Below are 21912 nucleotides of genomic sequence, written 5' to 3'. Positions count from 1 at the left end.
AACATGGCCTGGTCATGAAGGGAGGTAAATTTATCGGAGGTCAAGTGGTTAACCTCCCTGGCGGTCTTGATTATGTCAGGATTTCTGTTCTAAAAGCGGTACATTGTTTTGCATGGAATCTGTTGTTTTTTTTTATTTAAAAAAAACTCACCTTCCCCTGCGATTCCCCCGCCGTCCTTCCCCTGTCCTCCCGCTGTGTGCTCGGCTGATGCCGGCACCTGTGTTCTGGTTCCCTTCCCTTCGAGCGATGCGACGCAGGGGGGGTGGAACCGGCAGCAATTTCAAAAATGTAAAATCACCAAATGACATGATACAAAGCTGTGATCCTAACGGATTACACTGTATCCTGCCATTTCACCACAGGATTGCATCTGGTGACTTTTCCAGTGCCCTGCCTGTGCTTTTCCAGTTCTTTGTGCCTGGAAAATAGAGAACGACCATGGCGTCCAAAAAATGTTCTTTTTGCGCAAAAGCGCTTTTAGACGAACTGGAAAACAGAGAAACAAAGTTACTTGAAGAACTGAGCGATAGCGATTCGTGGGAAAATTCCTCATCCGCTATGGAAAGTGACAGCGACGATTCTGATGTCTCTTTCTGGCACATCGCTTCGTTGGAAATATTGAAGAATCATTTGATATACTTCCCAAATTCCACAAGCTATGTGCCAGAAAGAGACATCAGAATCGTCGCTGTCGTCACTTTTGGTGTGTTAACATTTTTGAATTTGCCGCCGCATCTGCTAAGCACAGAGCTGGGAGAGAGTGTGAGGATGCCGGCAGGACAGCGGGGGTCGCAGGGAAGGTGAGTGTGATTCTGAGGTAATCCCGAGTGTGGCTCGGGGTTACCGCTTTTGGTACTGAAAATCAACCCCGAGCTACACTCAGGAATACTGCTAGGGAGGTTAAACAAGCCCTCTATGAAAAAAAAGCTGACCATTGTGAGCACCCCTGTCAGTGTTAAATGGTTTGTCAGTCCTCTAACTGCTACATCTGCAGGACAGCTTGTTCTGTTAAAAAAAAAGCAACATATCTATTCACCAGGTGAAAATAAAAGCAAGAACGCTTAAAAAAAGAAAACGAATGCAGCCAGTGCCACCGCATCTAAGGAGTGGTAAACTGGAATATAATAATTTTCTTTTGTATTTAATGCTGAAGGTCCATAATCTGTCCTCAGTTCTACTTTTTTTTTTGCCTAATAGAATAAATACCTGGATCTTTTTCCTAATTCTTATTACTTTCGTTTTCACTCTTAGGGCTACATGCATTGCTCAGTAAAAGTGAAGTGGCTTACAAGTGTCCTGAGCTTCTGCCATTTGTAAGTAGGTGTATGTATTGTCTGCCTGTCCACACCAAACACAATCCAGACATTATATATATATATATATATTTTTTTTTAATGAACGCACTCTATTAACCACTTTTATGGGATCCAGGTAGTGGGTGTGAATGCGAATGATTATACCCAATGGGAGCTGATCGGCGGGTACCACAGAATCTATGTCCGTTGGCACCTACCAATCACTCAGTACAGAGACAGTACAGCGGACTGCCAATGTAAACAAGGCAGATTGCCGTTCTGTCAGGAGGTAGGGTATGGATCCTGTGTCTCTGCAAAGCAGGGACTAAGATCCATGTCTTGCCCTAGTAAAAGCACCTCCCACGGTACACACAAACACCGGCTAGGCACACAGTTAACCATTTGATCATCCCTGATGTTAACCCTTTCCCAGCCAGTGTCAGTACAGTATTTTTTTTTTTTTGCACTGATCACTGTATTTGTCACTGGCTCCTAAAAAGTGTCATCTAGTGTCCGAATGTCTGCTGCAATATCGCAGTCCTCCACATATCAGGATAGCTACAGGTTTAGCTATTAGGTTCTAGCACCAGCAGATCATTCATTTTTGGCTCTACACCTTTCACTTTAATTTTACCTACCTTACTAGTAGTGGTAGCGCGGGAGTACCCACTACACGTTGATCACATAATCACAGTCCCCCTATAAGTAAATAAATAAAAATATCCCATAGTTTTTAGGCACTATAACTTATGCGCAAACCAATCAACATATGCTTATTGGAATTTTTTTTACCAGCAATACGTAACAAAATACATATTGGCCTAAATTGATGAAGAAAGTTAGTTTGTCTTTCAATTTTTTTTATTGGATATGTTTTATAGCAAAAAGTAAAAAATACTGTTTTTTTTTCTTTTCCAAAATTGTCTTTTTTTGTTTATAACGCAAAAAAATAAAAAGGGGGAGGTGATCGAATACTACCAAAAGAAAGCTCTATTTGTGGGGGAAAAAATGACATACATTTTATTTGGGTACAGCGTCGCATGACCGCTCAATTGTCAGTTAAAGTAACGCAGTGCTGTACAGCAACAAATGGCCTGGTCATGAAGGGGGAGTAAATCTTTCGGAGGTCAAGTGGTTAATTAACCTTAACTGTTTGGCTGAACTGTGCAGAACTTTACTGTGTATAGCAGGCATGTCCAACCTGCGGCCCGAAACCGCAGGCAATGCGGCCCACTGCCCCCTGACAATTTTTTTTTGCTGGGGAGGAAGGAAGTCAGGTCGGGGGCACGGCCACAGCAACTTACAACTAATGGTAGACAGAGGCTGCCTCAGAGGGGAGGGGAGCATGAGCAGTATTTCTGACTCCTACCACCATGAACACTTCAAATCACTGAAGTGATCATGGTGGTTTGAGTGTTCCTTTATTATCTCTCAGAAGAAGTAAACCTCTGTATACTGATTTAATTTCATTTGATCATCCTCTAGTTGTGTTAAATTAGTGCGGGGGGGCGCGGCGGCGCGGGAAGGGCGTGGCAGCATTTTATTACTTTATATGCGGCCCGAGAAAATTTCCCTACACTCAATGTGGCCCAGAGAAGCCAAAAGGTTGGACACCCATGGTGTATAGTCAAATATAAACTTGTATAAAAACTTTTCTTTTTCGTTCATTGACGGACACAGCTTCTAATATTCTTAACAATTAGGTTATACTGCCCTATACAGGAGGACACTAGGCAGAAAAAGTCTGGCTATGCCCATGGGCAGTCCCAGGAGGTATACTCACTCTCTCTGCTATAGGCACTCAGTTTTTTTTTGTTTTTTTTTTCTGCCTAGTCAGGAGTAAGGACCGAGTTCCTTGCTGGGATCTTTGGTCCTGGCAATTTTTTTTCTTTTTAGATAGAAATTTTTTTCTATTGGATTTTTCCTGTGAGATCTACAATCAACTGACGGACTGGGCAACAAGCTGGATAATCGAGTTTCAGTGGTAACCCCAGTCTGGCCATCGAGTGCGGGCAGACCTTTGCTCCGCGCTAGGTCAGCCGTGACATAGCCCCACTTGACGTAGGCTGGCCAGCGAGTTAAACGCCTCACAAGGTCGCATATGGCCGGGTCTCAGCCCGAGTTGCAGCGTTCCTTCTGGCCGACAGCCACCCATTTAGCTGCAGAGGGGTTCTGTCTGGAGCGGTGCCCGCCTGGTTACTGGTGTGGTGAGTAGCTGTACCCCCCTCTCCCCCTGGAGGGCTATGGGGTCGACATGGGCCCCTCTTTGGGACGGTCAGACCCCTGGGTTCCCCTCCTTCCCATCAGGCACCCCCCCCCCATTCCAGTGTCCCCCACCCCACATATGCTAGGGCTGTTTGGGTGGAGGATCCAAATGAACCTGGTCTTGCAAGTCGAGAACGGGCTTCTCCAGACCTGCAGACAAGGCTCCTTCAATGAAGGTGCGCCCTCATCCATATTGGCAAGGTTCCTTACTTCCAACTTGCGCCTGTCCACGGACCGCTTACAGGGTCTGTTTGGGGCGGGACAAGACCTGTTACTTCAATGGGGTGATTGTCCCGGTTCAGACTCCGGAACGTTTTCAGGGTTTTTACTCAAACCTGTTTACAGTTCCCCAGGAAGGAAGGCAAAGTGCATCCAATCCAAGCTAAATTGCTTTGTGCGGGTGCAGAAGTTCAGAATGGAGTCCATTTGAACGGTGGTGGCATCCCTACATCTGGGATTTCCTCGCCTCCATCGACATCAAGGATGCCTACCTTTTACATTCCAATATGTGTCAGTCACCAGCGTTTTCTCCTCACCGCTGTGGGAGAGAAGCATTATCAGTTTGTGGCGTTGCTCTTTGGTCTTGCCTCTGCTCCTTGGGTCTTCACAAAAGGTTAGCCCCTGTGCTAGCCTTGTTACGTCAATGATGGATCGCGGTACTGGTCGACTTGGATGATTTTCCTTCTTCGAGCGGAATCTCCTCCTGCTCTGGTGGAAAACCTGTAGTTCACAATGCGACCGCTGCGAGAGTTTGACTGGATTCTGAATTTTCTGAAGTCTGCTCTGGTTCAGTCCTCGAAGGTGGACTATCTGGGCCTGACTCTGGACTCAGCCTTAGCCAGAGTGCTCCTTCTGCTGAACATATTCCAGAAATTGCAGGCTGCAATTAGTCTCCTGTCAAGCAGATAACCTTGCATGCGGGTGCTGGGCCTGATGGTGGCTACTTTTGAGGTGTTTCCGTTTGCACAGTTCCATACGAGGTCCCTGCAAAGGAAGATTCTGACCAAATGGGACTAGACTCTGCAGTCTCTGGACAATCCGAGCTAGCTGAGTCAGGGAATGAAGGAGTCCCTGATATGGTGGGTATGTGCTTCGGCTGGGCAAATCCTCCTTCCCCTTGTATTGGACAGTGGTCATCACCAATACCAGCCTGTCTGGCTGGGCAGTCGTCCTGGGCAAGCATTCTGCTCAGGGGATCTGGACGTTGGAAGAGTCCAGACTACCGATCAATGTGATGGAACTCCCAAGCAATCAGACTGTGTCTGGACCATTGGATGGATCGTCTTCGGGGTTGTCCAGTGCGCATTAAATCGAACAATGCCATGGCCTATGTCAATCGCCAAGGGGGCACAAGAAGTGTCCTGGCGGCTCTGCAGGTAGCCGGCATCTTAAGGTGGGCAGAACGGTTCATTCCAGCCCTCTCGGCCGTACACATTCCTGGGGTGGAAAATTGGCAGGCCGATTACCTCAGTCGGCAGGTGTTGGACCAAGGGGAGTGGTCCCTTCATCCGGAGGCGTTTCATCAACTGTGTCTCCGGTGGGGCATCCCCGAGGTGGATCTGATAGCATCTCGACTCAACAGAAAGGTGCAGAGGTTTGTGGCTCAGTGAAGGGATCCTTTGGCGGATGCCACAGACGTGCTGGTGGCCTTGTGGGGTCATTATCGGCTTATATACGCCTTCCCTCCTCTCAAGCTTCTGCCAAGACTTCTTCGCAGGATCGAGGCAGAAGGGATTCCCGTCAACCTAGTTGCTCTGAACTGGCCTCGCCGGGCTTGGTACGCCGATCTGGTGTGACTGGTCACCGATGTTCCTTAGAAGCTTCCTCTCAGGGAGGATCTTCTATCCTGCTTTACAGTCGCTGACTTTGACGGCTTGGCTGTTTAACACCAGGGGCTGAAGGATAGGGGTTTATCTGAGTCTGAAATTTCTACCCTGTTGAAAGCTAGGAAATCTACTAAGAAGATCTACCATCGTACATGGAAGACATACATTGCGTGGTGTGAGTCTCTTGAGATTCATCCTTGCTCCTTCTTGGTGGTTTAGGTCTTGACCTTCCTTCAACTGGGGGTTGAACAGAAATTGCCGTTGAGTACCATCAAGGGCCAGGTGTTGGCTTTTGCGGTCTTCTTCCAACAACCCTTGGCTACACACTCCCTGGTGCGTATCTTTCTTGAGGGTGTCCAACATTTGGTTCCTCCAATGCGGGTTATGTTGCCGCCTTTGGATCTCAATTTGGTGCTTTCGGTTCTCCAGAAGCCTCCGTTTGAGAAACTTTGGGAGATTCCCCTGCTTATGCTGTCCCACAAGGTAGCCTTTTTGATGGCTATCGCCTCTGCACGCAGGGTGTTGCAACTGGCGACATTATCCTGTCGGTCACCTTGCCTGTTGATTTATAGGGATAAGGTGGTTCTTCGCCCGTGTCCGTCATTTCTCCCAAAGTTTGTCTCTGATTTTCATTTGAATGAAGGCATTTTGTTGCCTTCCCTGTGTCCCAGGCCTAAACATTCAAAGGTAATTGCCTTGCATGTCTTGGATGTGGTCCAGGCAATTAGGGTGTACCTGACAGCTAGGGAGTCTTTCAGGAAGTCGGAGTCTATTTGTGCTCACAGATGGGCCTCTTAAAGGGTTGTCTGCTGCTTCTGTGACTATTTCTAGATAGATAAGACCGACAGTGATTCAGACCTATTCCATCAGGGGTCAGGTTCCTACTTTCCATGTCAAGGCGCAGTCTACTAAGGCGCTTAGTTCCTCCTGGGCTTTCCATCATCAGGCATCAGTGACACAGGTTTGCAAGGCGGCCACCTGGTCATTGGTGCACACTTTCACAAAGTTCTACAAAGTGGATGTGTTGGCATCTGCGGGTGCTTCTTTTTGCCACAAGGTTTTGCAGGCTGCTGTTTAGAGGACTTGATCCTCTTTGAGGGTGTATTTTTTTTTCAGGTGGGCTCCAGTTGTTTTAGTTGAGCTTCTGTTGCCTGGTTGGCTATTGTTGTTGTTGTTTTTTTTTTTTTTTTTAAGCTTTTCCCACCCCTCATGTTTTACACTTCTTTGGTCAAGAATATCAGGATCTGTGTCCGTCAATGAACGAAAGAGAAAATGGGATTTTTGACTTACAGTAAAATCCATTTCTCTGATGTTCATTGACGGACACAGCACCCATCCCTCTGTGGAGTTGTAATTCTCGTGACACTGCTTGTAACTAAACTGAGTGGCTATAGCAGAGAGAGGGAGTATAACCCCTGGGTCTGCCCATAGGCGTAGCCAGACTTTTTTTTTTCTGTCTAGTGTCCTACTCCTGTAGGGGGCAGTGTAACCCAATGGTTAAGAATATCAGGAGCTGTCTCCATCAATGAACTTCAGAGAAATGGATTTTACGGTAAGTCAAAAATCCCATTATTTGGCTCATCGATTGACAGTAGCTGTATGTTGAAAGTTTGGCTAGAGTAAGAAAACACTTAAAGAAAAAGAGTTGCTAAAAGAAAAAGCACTTGTCTTACTCAAATGTAATTTTGATACGTTCTTTAGTATGTTCTATAATTTCAAGTATTAATGTGCTTTGTAGTTGTCATGTTTGTTTACTGTTTTTTACTCAGAGTGAACTGAGTCCACCAATGCTGATTGAGCACCCACTCCGCTGTTTAGTGCTATGTGCTCAGGTTCATGCTGGGATGTGGAGAAGAAATGGATTCTCCTTGGTAAACCAGGTGGGTGATTTGTTTTTAATGTTTGCTAAACACTTCTGTACTCTTGTTAAAGTGGACCTATGCTTCTGTAGGTCCTCAGGGCTTTTACCATAATGTGCAGCTTTGCACAGCTTGCCTAAAGTGGATCTTCACTGTATCTGAGCACCACAAACCAAAAAAAGGGGTTTGATCCATTTTTAATATTCAAAGTTATCTTCCCCATCTATCCATATGTCTATGCTGTATTTTGTTGAGAAATTACTTTGAAATACATCCCCCTAGCATTTCTGATCATGGCCATCTTGAGTAAGGGCAGATGATTCGTGTGGCATTTACGTCCTGGAATCCATCTGCCTTTACCTAGAGCATGCATGTATGCTTAGCTGAGAAAACCCCTCCTCCCCTCCTGAGACTCCTGTGATGTATGACATCATTTGCCTTGGCAAAAAAGCAGGAAGTAACTGAAGAAATGTAAGGAAAAAGAAAGTTTAAAACAATTAAATATGGTATACTTTCCTATGCATTTACTAATGTGTGAGCAGCATGAGGATTCAAAATAATCAGTGTTGATTGGGAGAATGAAGTTCCACTTTATCCTATATTGGCACTCTCCTCTCCCACAGTGCCCTGTTGTAGGGATGAAACATTTCTTCATCACCACTGCCATGTTATCCTGATCATTTTCAGCTGTGCATATGCATAAGAGTTATTACATAGTAGTTGAGGTTGAATAAAGACAATAGTCCATCCAGTTCAACCTGTGTAGGTGTGTGTGGACGTATTCATTTCCCATACCCCTGAATGTTTTAAACCTTGAGATGTACGTCCAAGAGTCTTTTAAAAGTAGCCGTACTCCCCGCAGCTACTACCATTTTGGTAGAGAGTTCCACAATCTTGTAGCCCTTACTGTAAAAAAACCCTTTGCGTAGCCTGAGGTTAAATCACTTCTCCTCTAATTGCATTGTATGGCCTCGTGTCCTCATGCATTCGTTGCGACTGTATCGTTTTTTTTTCTATGCTGAGATCACCGTTGAGGTACTTGTATATCGCTATCATGTCCCCTCTCAGGCGTCTCCTTTCCAGGAAGAATTAATCAAGCGATTGTAAGCGCTCTTCATAATTAAGGTCCTCCAATCCCCTAATTAGTTTAGTTGCCCTTCTCTGGACTCTCTCCTGCTCCAACACATCCCTCCTGAGGACCGACGACCAGAACTGGACAGAATACTCCAGATGTGGTCGGACCAGAGTTTTATAAAGTGGTAGGATTATAGTTTTATCTCTGGAATACATCCCCTTCCTTCTGCATGCTAATATTCTGCCAGCTTTGGCAGCTGCAGTTTGACATTGCATGCTATTGCCTAGTCTATCCTCTACTAAGACTCCCAGATCTTTCTCCATTTTTGATTCCCCCAGAGGTTCTCCCCCTAAAGTGTATTGTGCGTTTGTTTTTGGTCCCCAAGAGCAATACCTCTCCACATTAAACCTCATTTGTCATGTATTTGCCCACTCTGTTATTTTGTTCAGGTCATTCTGTAAGATTTCTGCCTCATGATGTGAAGTTATTGCCCTGCTTAATTTTGTGTCATCTGCAAAAAACTGAGATCGAGCTAATGATCCCGTCCTCAATGCTATTTATGAATAAGTTGAACAAAATTGGCCCCAGGACTAAGCCTTGGGGGACCCCACTTACCACCCCAGACCAGTCTGAGTATGCGTTATTTATTACCACCCTTTGGACACGCCCCTTTAACCAGTTTTATATCCAAGAGCAAACCTTGTGGTCGATGCCTGCAGACCTTATTTTATAAATTAAGCATTTGTGGGGAACTGTATCCAACGCCTTAGTAAAATCCAGGTACACCACATCCACAGATCTCCCCCTATCTAGCTCACAGTTCACCTCCTTGTAGAATGTTAACAGATTGGTTTGACAAGAACGCCCGTGCTGATTACTACTGATGATGTTGTTCTCTTTAGCAAATTCTTTGGATATAGTCCCTTATCATCCCTTCTAGAAGTTTACATACTATTGACGTCAGGCTGACCAGCCTATAATTTCCCTGGATATGCCTCTGCCCTTTTTTTGAATATCAGTATTAGGTTCGCTTTCCTCCAGTCACGTGGTACAGTTCCTGTAAAAATACTATCTGCAAGATCAGGAACAGTGGTCTAGCTAGAACCTCGCTGAGTTCTTTGAGTACTCTCGGATGCATGCCATCCGGGCCTGGTGATTTACTTGTGTTAATTTTATCCAGCCTTTCCCTGAGTGATTTCACCCTCTGATAGCCATAGCGGCAAGTCCAGTGACGTACTGCTAACCATACAGTCATGGTCAGTGTACCCCTCCTTTTCTTGTGTAAAGACTGAGGGGAAGAAAGCATTAAGCACGGTTGCCATCTCTGTGTCCTCTCTAACCATCCTCCCATCATCGTTAATTATGTGTGCAACATGCTCTGACCTCATATTTTTAGAGAATTTCTTTGGGTTCTTTTTACTATCCACTGCTATTTGTCTCTCTAAGTTTATTTTAGCCATCTTGATTTCGTATTTACATTTCTTATTACCTCCTTGCATATACTTCCAGAATTGTACACTGAACTGCGCATGCACGATAGCCAATGTACATTTAGAAAACAAATGGTAGCAGGCAGGGGAAGAGTTTTTATGGCAGGCGGTACATAGTTTCTTCCACTTGAAAAAAAAAAACTACTTGTTAGCAATTTTTTAAACAAGTTTAGTTTCACTTTAAGTTACACTGTACCCTACAGCCCATTATGGCACTGACAATGGTGTGTCAGTGTGCTCACTTTCAAGGGGTTTAGGGGAAGAAAATTTAGATGACCAAGAATGTTTTGGGGTTGTGAGAAACTTCATAAGGATCTACTGACTCAGAAGCTTCTTTCATGAAACATCCATATTCTGCTGATGTGCCTTAATAAGCAGCAGAAACATTTTCTTTTTCATACTTTGACGGACACAGCTCCTGTCATTCTTGACCATTGGGTTATGCTGCTCCCTACAGGAGAAGGACTTTTGGCTACACCCATGGGCAGTCCCAGGGGGTATACTCCCTCTTCCTGCTATAGTCACTATAGTTTTTTTCTGCATAGTCAGGTGTAAGGACCTAGTTCCTTACTGGGATCTCTGGTCCTGGCAACATTTTTAGATGGGATTTTTTCCTCCTGGATTTTTTTGTTGAGATCTACAATCAACTGCCGGACTGGGCAACGGGCTGGATACTCTAGATCCAGTGGTCAGCCCAGTCTGGCCATCGAGCACATGCAGGCCTCAGCTCCGCGCTAGGTCGGCGGCGACATAACCACACTAGATGGGGGCTGGCCCTGCAAGTTAAACGTCTCGCGAGGTCGCCTATGACCTGTCTGGAGCGGTGCCCACCCTGTTCCTGGTATGGTGAGTAGCTGTCCCCATTCTACTCCTGGAGGGTTTTGGGGTGGATCTGGGCCCCTCCTTGGGATGGTCGGACCCCCCGGGTTCTTCTTCTTCCCCCCGCAGGCACCCCCCTCTAGCTGCCCCCCTCCCTCAAATATGCTGGGGATGTTTTCTTTTTGGGTGGTCTGGCCACTTTCCTGAGGTGGGGACAGGGCGCTAATGGCGATGGGGGGCCAGGGGGGTGCGCCACCAGCGACCGGACGATCCGTTTTAGCGGGGGAAGTTGTACCTGGTGGGGGCTCCTGCCTGGTTCTGTCCTGAGGCCTGGTCCCCCTGTTCTGGGTCCCTGTATGCCTCGTAGTGTTGCCATTTTGTTGTAGCCTGTGTGTTTCTATATACGGCGGCCATGTTTGTGTAGTTCGGCGGCGGCCATTTTCTTGTGTTTTCAATAGCTGCGGCCACGGCAGTGGAGCCCTGTGGGCAGCGGTTTCGGCGGTGGGAGCCCCTCCTTATCCCCTGGTCCTGACTCCTGTAATTTTAGCTTCCTGATCGTCTGTCACATACCTGGTTGGTGAGCCTCACATGCGGAGGGAGGCCGCTCGTACAGCTCTGGCTTGAGGGCCACTGGTGGTGAGACAGTAGCCACCGGAGTACGGCAGGGTAAGAGCACCTTTGATCAGTCCAGTAGTCTGTGCTGGTAGACGTGCCTGCAGGATAGCTGGTAGCAGGCAGACTGTCTTGGCTTGGCTGAAGACAGACTGTGGATGCACAGCAGGCAGCAGGTGCCAGAAGATGCAGAGCTGGACTGAAGGAGCTGTAGCAGGCTAGAGGCGCTGGAAGCAGGGTTAAGACAAGCTGGGTCGGTAACAGATGGACAGATCAGGCATATACGGCACACAGCAGCGTAGTCAGGTCACAGGCAGAATCTACAACGGATGCAGGATCAAAAGGTGCAGCAGACAGAGACAGAATCTGAGATGAAGCCAGGGGTCAGGACAAGTAGCAGACCGAAATGGTCGGAAGCAAGCCGAATCAAGATCATAGATTGAACACAGGAATCAGGAATGCCAGGACAAACACAGAACATGGTAGACCAAACAGCAATTAGCCAGTGCTGAAGCTCTGTTTAAATAGGCTGTTTGGCGCCAACCTTGGTGACAGATGTGCGTTCGCTTGTTCTTGGCTGGCGCATGCGCATATGTGTGCGCCTGGAAACAGCACCTGTACTATAGCGAAGCCTTTCCTGACATCTCCGCACGTGTAGTGCAGTTTCTACTGCTGATTGCAGGTGCCTGTGTCGGTGGGTGGTGAGTCTGGTGGGGCCCCCTCTCTGAGGCTGTGGGGCCCTCCAGGTCCCAACCATCCATCCATGCATGCACTGACAGCAGTCCTGGAGTCCCTTGTGTCCCGGGTGGAGGTAGCTTGCGGGCAGCGAGTTAGCCAACGGTGTTCTCCTGCCTCGTCTGTCTCATCAGATCCTGAATCTGATCCAGCCGCCGCGGACGTGGGTCACCCTGCTGGGTCTGCGACCACGCGCCTGGAATCCTCTGGCATGAAAAGGCGCTGGTTGATGCTCTGATTGTATCTGTGCGTAAGACCTTGAGGATGGAGGACGCAGCTGAAGCTTCGAAGAAGGCGCAGGTACCCCAAAGGGGTTTCCTTTCCCCGCCTATTTTGACAGAATTGTTGCTAAAGAGTGATTCTGCTATGGGGATCTGGACACTGGAAGTGTCCAGACTACTGATCAATGTCTTGGAACTCCGAGCGATCAGACTGTGTCTGCATCATTAGACGGATCTTCTTCAGGGTTTCCAGTGCCCTTTCAATCGGACAATGCCACGGCCATGGCTTATGTCAATCACCAAGGGGGCACGAGAAGTGCCTGGTGGCTCTGGAGGTAGCCGGGATTCTAAGGTGGGCAGAACGGTTCGTTCCAGCTCTCTCTGCTGTAGACATTCCTGGGCTGGAAAATTGGCAGACGGATTACCTCAGTCGGCAGGCTTTGGACCAAGGGGAGTGGTCCCTTCATCCGGAGGTGTTTAAGCAGCTGTGTCTCTGGTGGGGCACCCTCGAGGTGGATCTGTTGGTGTCTCGGCTCAGCAGAAAGGTGCAGAGGTTTGTGGCTCAGTCAAGGGATCCTCTGGCAGACGCCACAGATGCGCTGGTGTTCCACTGGGGTCAGTATCGTCTAATCTATGCCTTCCCTCTTCTCAAGCTTCTGCCCAGACTCCAACGCAGGATCGAGGCAAAAGCGATTCCGGTCATCTTAGTGGCTCCGGACTGGCCTTGCTGGGCTTGGTACACTGATCTAGTGCGGCTGGTCGCCAATGTTCCTTAGAAGCTTACTCTCAGGGATGATCAGCTGTCCCAAGGACCGATCTTCCATCCTGCTTTACAATCGCTGGCTTTGACAGCTTGGCTGTTCAACACTAGGTGCTAGAGGATAGTCTGAGGTTTGTCTGAGTCTGTGATGCCTATGTTAAAAGCTAGGTAGTCTACCTCTAGGAAGATCTACCATCGTACGAGGAAGACTTAAATTGCATGGTGTGAATCTCTAGGGGCTCCTTCTTGTGGCTCGGATCTTAACCTTCCTTCAATGGGGGGTTGAACAGAAATTGGCCTTGAGTACCATGCCAGGGTATCGGCCTGGGTGGTCTTTTTCCAACGACCTTTGGCTACACACTCCCTGGTGCATACTTTTCTTCAGGGTGTCCCACGTTTGTTTCCTACAGTGCGGGCTCCATTGCCGCCTTGGGATCTTTGGTGCTTTCAGCTCTCCAGAAGCCTCCCTTTGAAAATTTTCGGGAGATTCCTCTGCTTATGCTGTCCCAGAAGTTGGCCTTTGGGGGCTATAACCTCTGCACGCAGGGTGCCGGATTTGGTGGTGTTATCCTGTCATTTACCTTTTATGGTGATGCACAAGGATAGGGTGGTGCTTCACCCGTCGGTCATTTCTTCCTAATGTGATCTCTGACTTTAATTTGAATGAAGACATTGTGTTACCTTCCCTGTGTCCCAGGCCTAAACATCCGAAGGAAATTGCCTTGCATGCCATGGATGTGGTCCAGCCAATTAGGGTGTAATTGGCAGCTACGGAGTCTTTCAGGAAGTCCCACTATTTGTACTAACGGATAGACCTCGCAAAGGGTTGTCCGCTTCCTCTGCGACCATATTCAGATGGATCAGACAGACAGTGGTTCAGGCATATTCTATCGGGGTTCAGGTTCCTCCTTTCCCTGTCAAGGCACACTCTACTAGGGCGCTTAGTGCATCCTGGACCTTCTGTTATTAGGCATGACACAGGTTTGCAAGGCGGTCACCTAGTCATCGGTGCACTTTTACAAAGTTTTTCAGGCTGCTGTTTAAGAGGACCTGATCCTCTTTGAGGGTATATTGTTTGTTTTTTTAACAGGTGGGTTCCAGTTGTTTGGTTGAGTTCCTGTTGCCTGGTTGACTAATGTTTAGCCTTGGAAATTTTTTTTGCTGTTTCTCATCCCTTATGTTTGACATTGCTTTGGAACGTCCCAATGGTCAAGAATATCAGGAGCTGTGTCCGTCAATGAAAGAAAGAGAAAATGTTATTGACAGACACAGCAGGAAGAGGGAGTATACCTCCTGGGGCTGCCCATGGGTGTAGTTTTTTCTGCCTAGTGTCATTCTCCTGTAGGGGGGCAGCTAAACCCAATGATCAAGAATGACAGGAGCTTTGTCTGTCAATTAACATCAGAGAAATGGATTTTACAGTAAGTCAAAAATACCATTTTTATTCAGTATAAATCATTTCTGACCATAATTTTTTTTTTTTTTCACAGATTTACTACTATCATAATGTGAAATGCAGAAGAGAGATGTTTGACAAAGACATTGTGATGTTACAAGTAAGCAGTTGTTCTTTTTTCAAAATATATTTATTTATACTGCTCCCTTTTAATGCATTCACTTGTCAGTGAAATTAATAAAAGGCAAAAACCACCAAAGCCAAAAAGCCTAGAATAATAATGTACTGACCATATCTACATTGAGCCTGGGTTCGCACTATTGCGAACATAGACATAAGTGATTTTCACCGCATTGTTGTGCAGATCACATGCAATGTCTGTGTGATGCAAATTCAGCCATACAGTTTGTAGTGCTAAACTCACATTGCAATCAAACAAAAATTCAGCAGGAACCTTTTTTTTCCCCGCACTGGAATAGGATTACATGCGATCTAATTCTTGCCCGAATTCACAGTTCGCACTGCGATCTGCAAAGCGGTCTGGGGTTGTCATTAACTTTGTATTGACACCCGCAGTGGTTCACAGAAGGCAGTGTGAACTGCCTGCGAGGGAGATGCCATGCAGGAACCCGCACTGGAATCGCAATAGTGTGAACCCAGGCTTAAGGGTGTCTTTAGGCTGTCTGCATTTTCTTAAACCATTCAAGTCAAAGTGGAAACAAATCAGCATTACGTTTTTTTTGTCAAAGCTTAATTGAACAAGCTGAAGTTAGAAGCTGATTGGCTACCATGCACAGCTGCACCAGATTCTGCACTTTCCACTTTTAGTAAATCAACACCAGTGTCTCTGCAATTGGCCTCACTGACTCTTTTGGCGCTTTTCCACTGCATGGAACCGAACGGTTCGGCACGCTTTTTGTGCTTTTCCACTGCTGGTACCGCATGGTATAGTGTAGGAACGGTTCGGTACGGTGGCGCTTTTCCACTGCATGGAACCGAACGGTACGGTACGGCACGGCTCTGAAAAAACAGTACCTACTCGATTGTGGTTCCAACAGGTACCAAACTGGTACCATATCCCACAATCCTTTGCATGCAGTCACTACTAGCCACTGATTGGTCAGAGAATCCCACCCACCCTGTTGTTATCCCACCCACTTAACTTTAGTACTACTTTAGTGGAAAAGCAAACCATACTGTACCGAACCGTTCCAACACCGTACCATGCGGTACCAGCAGTGGAAAAGCAAGCAGGGCCGAGTAGAGCCGAGCCGGTACTTGCAGTGGAAAAGTGCCATTTTATACCTATCTTGCCTGCACTCCCTCACTGCTCCTTTCATCTTCAGTCAAACCTGAAATCAGCAGTCTCAGTGATCTGGTGGGGTGGATCTTCAGTCATGTGACAGTGCTCATGCCTAGCAGTTGGCCAGTAGGCCTGAGCATTGTCACAGGGGAGCAGGTCACCTGATACCACACCCTCGAAATTGTGGAATAGTGTTGCCAGCTACAGTGAAGGAATCCGCAGTGAGCGAGCACAGAAAAGGTGAGTAGAGGAATTTAGTGGCCCCTTTGCAGAGACACTGCCACTTCGCCCTGCAATGGCAAGGTGACAGTGTCTCTTTAAAAAGTACAGGCAAAAACAAAGTGGTACATCTCTGCACTTCAAACACAATAGCCCGTGTTTTGTCTTGAAAATTTCTGCAAGTACAGAAAAATAGCTGTTGATCCTGCCAAAAAAAACTGAGCTCTCATTTCCTTGCGAGTGGTTAACACTGCCTCTGTTGCACTATTACAAGCGGTGTTATCAACCCTGCTTAAATTTCTGTCTGCAAGACTACAGAACACCTCCTACTTATGGTATTTGGATATGGAGGGACCACGCCACTGCACAACTGCAGTTACTGTAACATACATTGTCCACTCAACCAGAAATATGTGTGTTAATTCTAGGCCGGAGCTTCCATGATGGATCCCAATCATTTTTTGATGATCGTGCTCAGCCGGTTTGAACTCTTCCAGATATTTAGCACCCCTGATTATGTGAAGAGGTTCAGAAAAGACAGCTCAAACAAGGTATGTTTGTATCCTTTACTCCTCTACACTTTGTTATTATTTCACACTTGGGTTGGTTTTGCACAGCCTGATTCTGGTATGATTTTATGATTTTATGTGGGAAGTGGTAGGGAGGATAAGTAGAACTTCTGACCATCGGAAGTGCTTAATGCACGCAAATATTTTTCCACTTTTGTGGAGTTTCTGGGTGGTCGGCTCCAGTGCTTCCTAATAAAACCCTGCTTCACTACTGTCTAGTCTTCTCCGAAATGTGAATTAGAAAGCACAAGGTCCAGAAATGAAATGTCCATTTGGCAGCAAGACCTCTGGCAGATCGCTAATGCCATGCAGGTCTCCTGCAGATTTCTCAGTGTATTGGCTTGGTCATACTTCGTATGAGGAAGCTGAAACATTCTGATAGGGAGACTCTGAACTACCGCACCACTCAGAGCACCATTGTAGTTAATTGAAAACTACAAGCCAACAGCCGCAAAGGCTTGTAGTTTTCCATTCACAGGGGATTGTCAATGAGTGCTGGAGCTCATGGCCACGTCCTTTTTTTTTTTTTTCAAATTCTGGCAGCAGACATGGGGAGAAGATCCCTGGTCTGCTTTCACAGTGTGGATGAGGGGGGAGGCGCAGGGGCCGGTGCATTCATTACATGTTACACCCTGAATATAGGTGTAACATGGTATGAAAGGTGAACTTCTCCTTTAATGCATTTAGATCCTGTTTATAATGTTGCATGTGCTTTTTCCAATGATGAGCCTAAAGGGACAGTGTCTGCTGACAGCCAATCTATCACCAACAAGTTATACTCGCCCATCGGCTCCTTCACCGCCTGCTACCTTGGAGGCATTGCTATAATGGTACAGGACTTTTTGCTGAGGGCGAACATGTGACCTCCCCCATGTGACAGTGCTCAGACCTGCGCTACCATTCGTCAAGACCTGTGCACCTGTATTTCTGGGCAGCCAGGCATGACAGTTTGCAAAGTTTAAAGATAGATTTATTACTGAAGATAATACAAATTTCACCTCTAAACAGAAGCATAATTTAGTGACTAGGGTCAAGTTTCATTCAGTCACAAGTGTGGCTTTAGAGCAGCTAAAAGGAGGAATTTTTGACTCCAGCTGTAACCTTGATGTAAATTAGTTGCAGTGCATTTCGTTGCTCCTGTTTAGCTTTGCCTTGTGAAAGGATTGATGAATGCCTGTCTTTCTAGGCATAATCTTCTTTTAATCACTCTGTGTGTCTTCTCTTTCACCAGGACATAGTGCAGCAGAATAACACCCTCATTGAGGAAATGTTAAATCTCATCATTATGATTGTTGGTAAGTTTACTTGCTGTCATTCCTCCTTATTGTCCTAAATCTGAATTATAGAATTGTATTCTTGCTGAATTTGTAATATATTATAGTCTGTCATGCTATTCTGATCTGCAATTATTTATATATAAATATGGACTGTATATTGCACACGGTAATGCTTCATGTAAAGCTGATCATTGTTTTGATGTTTTAAAATTTCATGTAAGCCAGTATTAAACACAAAACCAACAAATGTAATATATTGCAACCTACCAAACATTAGAAATGGTGGCTGCTAGCCTTTTTTAGGCTTTTTTCCCTCTGTTTTCACCTGATGACCTGGCCAGTGATAAATATCCTGTAATAGAGTACCCCCCACTCTGGATGAAGGAGCACAAGTGGCACAGTAGTTAGCAACAGTGGTTATCTGGGTGGAGGGAAGTGTTAGCTGTACTGGCAGATTTAGATACACTAACAATTGAAGCCAAACTCCAGCTCATACTGCAGTTACAGTAGCAGTTTTTCTTTTGTATAAAGGTTTTACATAAAAGCTGACCATTATATGCACCCCTGTCAGTGGTAAATGTTTTTATCTCTTTTATTCATTGATGACACAGCTCCTGATATTCATAACCATTGGGTTATACTGCCCCCTACAGGAGTAGGACACTAGGCAGGAAAAAATTCTGGCTACACCCATGGGCAGTCCCGGGGAGTATACTCCCTATCTCTGCTTTAGCCACTCAGTTTTTTTTTCTGGCTAGTCAGGAGTAAGGGCTGGGGAGCAGGTGTGTTAAATTTTGTGTTATTGCTCTCACTGTCTCATATTGGTCACTGGAAGTTCAACATGGCACCTCGTGGCAAAGAACTCTCTGAGGATCTGAAAAAAAGAATTGTTCTACATAAAGACGGCTAAGGCTATAAGAAGATTGCCAAGACCCTGAAACTGAGCTGCAGAGACCATACAGCGGTTTAACAGGACAGGTTCCACTCAGAGCAGGCCCCGCCATATCCAGAGGTTGTCTTTGGTAAATAGACGTACGAGTACTGCCAGCATTGGTGCAGTGGTTGAAGGGTTAGGAGGTCAGCCTGTCAGTGCTCAGACAATATGCCACACACTACATCAAATTGGTCTGCATGGCTGTCGTCCCAGAAGGAAACCTTTTCTAAAGACGATGCACAAGAAAGCCCACAAACAGTTTGCTGAAGACAAGCAGACTAAGGACATGGATTACTGGAATCATGTCCTGTGGTCTGATGAGACCAAGATAAACTTATTTGGTATAGATAGTGTCAAGTGTGTGTGGCGGCAACCAGGTGGGGAGTACAAAGACAAGTGTGCCTTGCCTACAGTCAAGCATAGGGTCTGGGGCTACATAAGTGCTGCTGGCACTGGGGAGCTACAGTTCATTGAGGGAACCATGACTGCCAACATGTACTGTGACATACTGAAGCAGAGCATGATCCCTTCCCTTCGGAGACTGGGCCACAGGGCAGTATTCCAACATAAGGACCCCAAACAGGCCTCCAAGACGACCACTGCCTTGCTAAAGAAGCTGAGGGTAAAGGTGATGGACTGGCCAAGCATGTCTCCGGACCAAAACCCAATCGAGCATCTGTGGGGCATTCTCAAATGGAAGGTGGAGGAGCGCAAGGGCTCTAACATCCAACAGCTCCGTGATGTGGTCATGGAGGAGTGGAAGAGGACTGCAGTGGCAACCTGTGAAGCTCTGGTGGACTCCATGTCCCAGAGGGTTAAGGCAGTGCTGTGGCCACACAAAATATTGACACTTTAGGCCCAATGTGGACATTTTTACTTAGGGGTGTACTCACTTTTGTTGCCAGCAGTTTCGATATTAATGGCTGTGTGTTGAGTTATTTTGAGGGGACAGCAAATTTTCACTGTTATACAAGCTGTACACTCACTACTTTACATTGTAGCAAAGTGTGATTTCTTCAGTGTTGTCACATGAAAAGATAGAAGACGTTTACAAAAATGTGAGGGGTGTACTCACTTTTGTGAGATATTATAGCTCCAGTGGTCACCCCCAGTCTGGCCAGCGAGTGCGCGCGGACCTTAACTCCGCTCTTGGCTGGCCGCAACATAGCCCCACTGGACGAGGGCTGGCCTGCGAGTTAAATGCCTCGCAAGCTTGCATACGACCGGGTCTCAGGCCGAGTCGCAGTGTTCCTCCTGGCTGACAGCCCCCCCCCCCCCCCCGTTTCGATGGAGAGTTGTTCTGTCTGGAGCGGTGCCCGCTTGTTTCCTGGTATAGTGAGTAGCTGCCCCCCCCCTCTCCCCCTGGAGAGTTTTGTGATGGACATGGGACCCTCCTTGGGACGTTCGGACCTCCGTGTTCCCCTCTTTCCCTCAGGCACCCCCCCACCAAGTCCCTTATCCTGCCCCTCTACTCCTTCCACATATGCTGGTGCTGTTTAGGTGATCTGGCCACTTTCCTCGGGTGGGGGCAGGGCGCTGACTGGTGATGGGGGGCCGGGGCGGGGGGTGTGCCACCGGTAACCGGACAACTGCCTTTGCGGGGGTTGTACCTGGTGGGGGCTCCTGCCAGGAACTCCCATCCTGCCTGGCTCTTTCCTTGAGGCCCGGTCTCCCAATCCTGGGTCCCTGTATGCCTCATAGGGCCGCTATTTTGTTGTAGCCTTTGTGTTCTATACATGGTGGCCATATTTGTGTAGTCTGGTGGCCATTTTTCTGTGGTTTGCCATTGAAAATAGGGGCAGCCTTAACAGTGGAGCCCTGTGGGTGGCGATTTTGGTGGTGGGGGCCTCTCTTCATCCCCTGGTGCTGACTCCGGTATAATTTTATTTACTGATCGCTGCACATGTAGTGCAGATTATCCTGGTGGCTGCAGGTGCTTGTCTCTGGTGGGGTCCTCTCTGCTGAGGATCGCTTGGTGCTTTGTGCCTGGTGATCGGGTGGTGCTGCCAGTGCGATGGGGGTTGTCCTTTAGCAGTGTTTTACACTTTTTTGTGAGTCCCCCCTGGTGACTCATGGAGTCTTTGGAGCACATTTCCCCACCTGATTCCCTCTCTGAGGCTGTGGGGCCCTCCAGGTCCCAACCATCCATCCATGCATGCACTGACAGCAGTCCTGGAGTCCCTTGTGTCCCGGGTGGAGGTAGCTTGCGGGCAACGGGCTAGCAAAAAGTGTTCCCCTGCCTCATCTGTCTCCTCAGATCCTAAATCTGATTTGACCGCCGCGGACATGGGTCACCCTGCTCGGTCTGCAACCATGCGCCTGGACTCCTGTGATAGGATGATTAATCCACGTCTGTGACTGCGCACGAAAAGGCGCTGGTGGATGCACTGATTGTATCTGTGCGTGAGACCCTGAAGATGGGGGACGCAGCTGCAACAGAGGCGCGGGTCCCCTTTGGCACTCACAAGCTATCCAGAGCGGCAAAGGTGTTTCTTTTCCTTGCCAATATTACAGAATTGTCGCTAAAGTGTGGGGACAACCAAAGCGTCCCCGTGGGGTCCTTAAGCCCTTAACTAGGCGTTAACACTATGAGTCGTCCCTTCTTAAGAAGTGGAATGTGCCACCGGTGGTGGGCCCTCCAGTTTCCAGAGTAAACAAGACAACCATGATTCCAGTTGAAGAGCACCCGGCCTTTAAGGATCCGGCTGACCGGAAGGCGGAGTCTGTGGCCTCCTATATGTGTACCTTAGCAATGAGGCCGGTAATTACCATTACCCTAGTGTCGCAAACTCTGACCGAGCGGGCTAAGCTCCTACGCCGTGACCTGGAGGGAGACCAGCTCCCCCCTGCCTTTGCTGAGCATGGCGGACCAGCTGGTCCAGGGGCTGCAGTTTATCTGTGATGCCTCTTTGGAAGTTGCTCCCCTAATGGCTCTCCTTGCCTCTGTTTTGGCGTTGGTCCTTTGGCTCAAATGCTGGTCTGCGAATCAGACTTCAAAAAAGCCCTTGACTGATCTTCCTTTTCAAGGAGGTCGTCTGTTTGGAGCTACCTTGGATGACATCATTAAAGGTCTCACGGGGGGGGGGGGTACTTCCGCAGGCTACTAAGGGCAAGGAACCTCGTCGTAGACATGAGCCTTCCTTCTCAGCGCATAAGTTCTTTTGTCCCTCAGGATCCACTGACAAGGGCTCAAAGCCTTTCAGGGCCTCTTCAGGAGGACCCAAACAAACCTGGTCTGGCAAGCCAATATATCTGG

The 21912-nt window shown here is 47.4% G+C and overlaps 1 protein-coding gene across 2 annotated transcripts in view; it reads left to right on the top strand.

Annotated features, from left to right (window-relative positions):
* UBR2 (ubiquitin protein ligase E3 component n-recognin 2) overlaps window positions 1-21912 on the top strand; it is a 180603-nt gene that overhangs the window by 78924 nt on the left and 79767 nt on the right. For both annotated transcript variants that reach the window (XM_082250166.1, XM_082250167.1), the window contains exons 16-20: window positions 1253-1314; window positions 7157-7267; window positions 14449-14514; window positions 16305-16427; window positions 17677-17740. In XM_082250166.1, the coding sequence (XP_082106292.1) occupies window positions 1253-1314; window positions 7157-7267; window positions 14449-14514; window positions 16305-16427; window positions 17677-17740 (426 nt within the window). The remainder of the gene's footprint in view (window positions 1-1252; window positions 1315-7156; window positions 7268-14448; window positions 14515-16304; window positions 16428-17676; window positions 17741-21912) is intronic.

The sequence above is a fragment of the Pelophylax lessonae genome (genome assembly GCF_965119305.1).
Source record: "Pelophylax lessonae genome assembly, chromosome: 3".
Lineage (NCBI taxonomy): Eukaryota > Metazoa > Chordata > Amphibia > Anura > Ranidae > Pelophylax > Pelophylax lessonae.
This window is presented reverse-complemented; position numbering and strand designations above follow the sequence as displayed.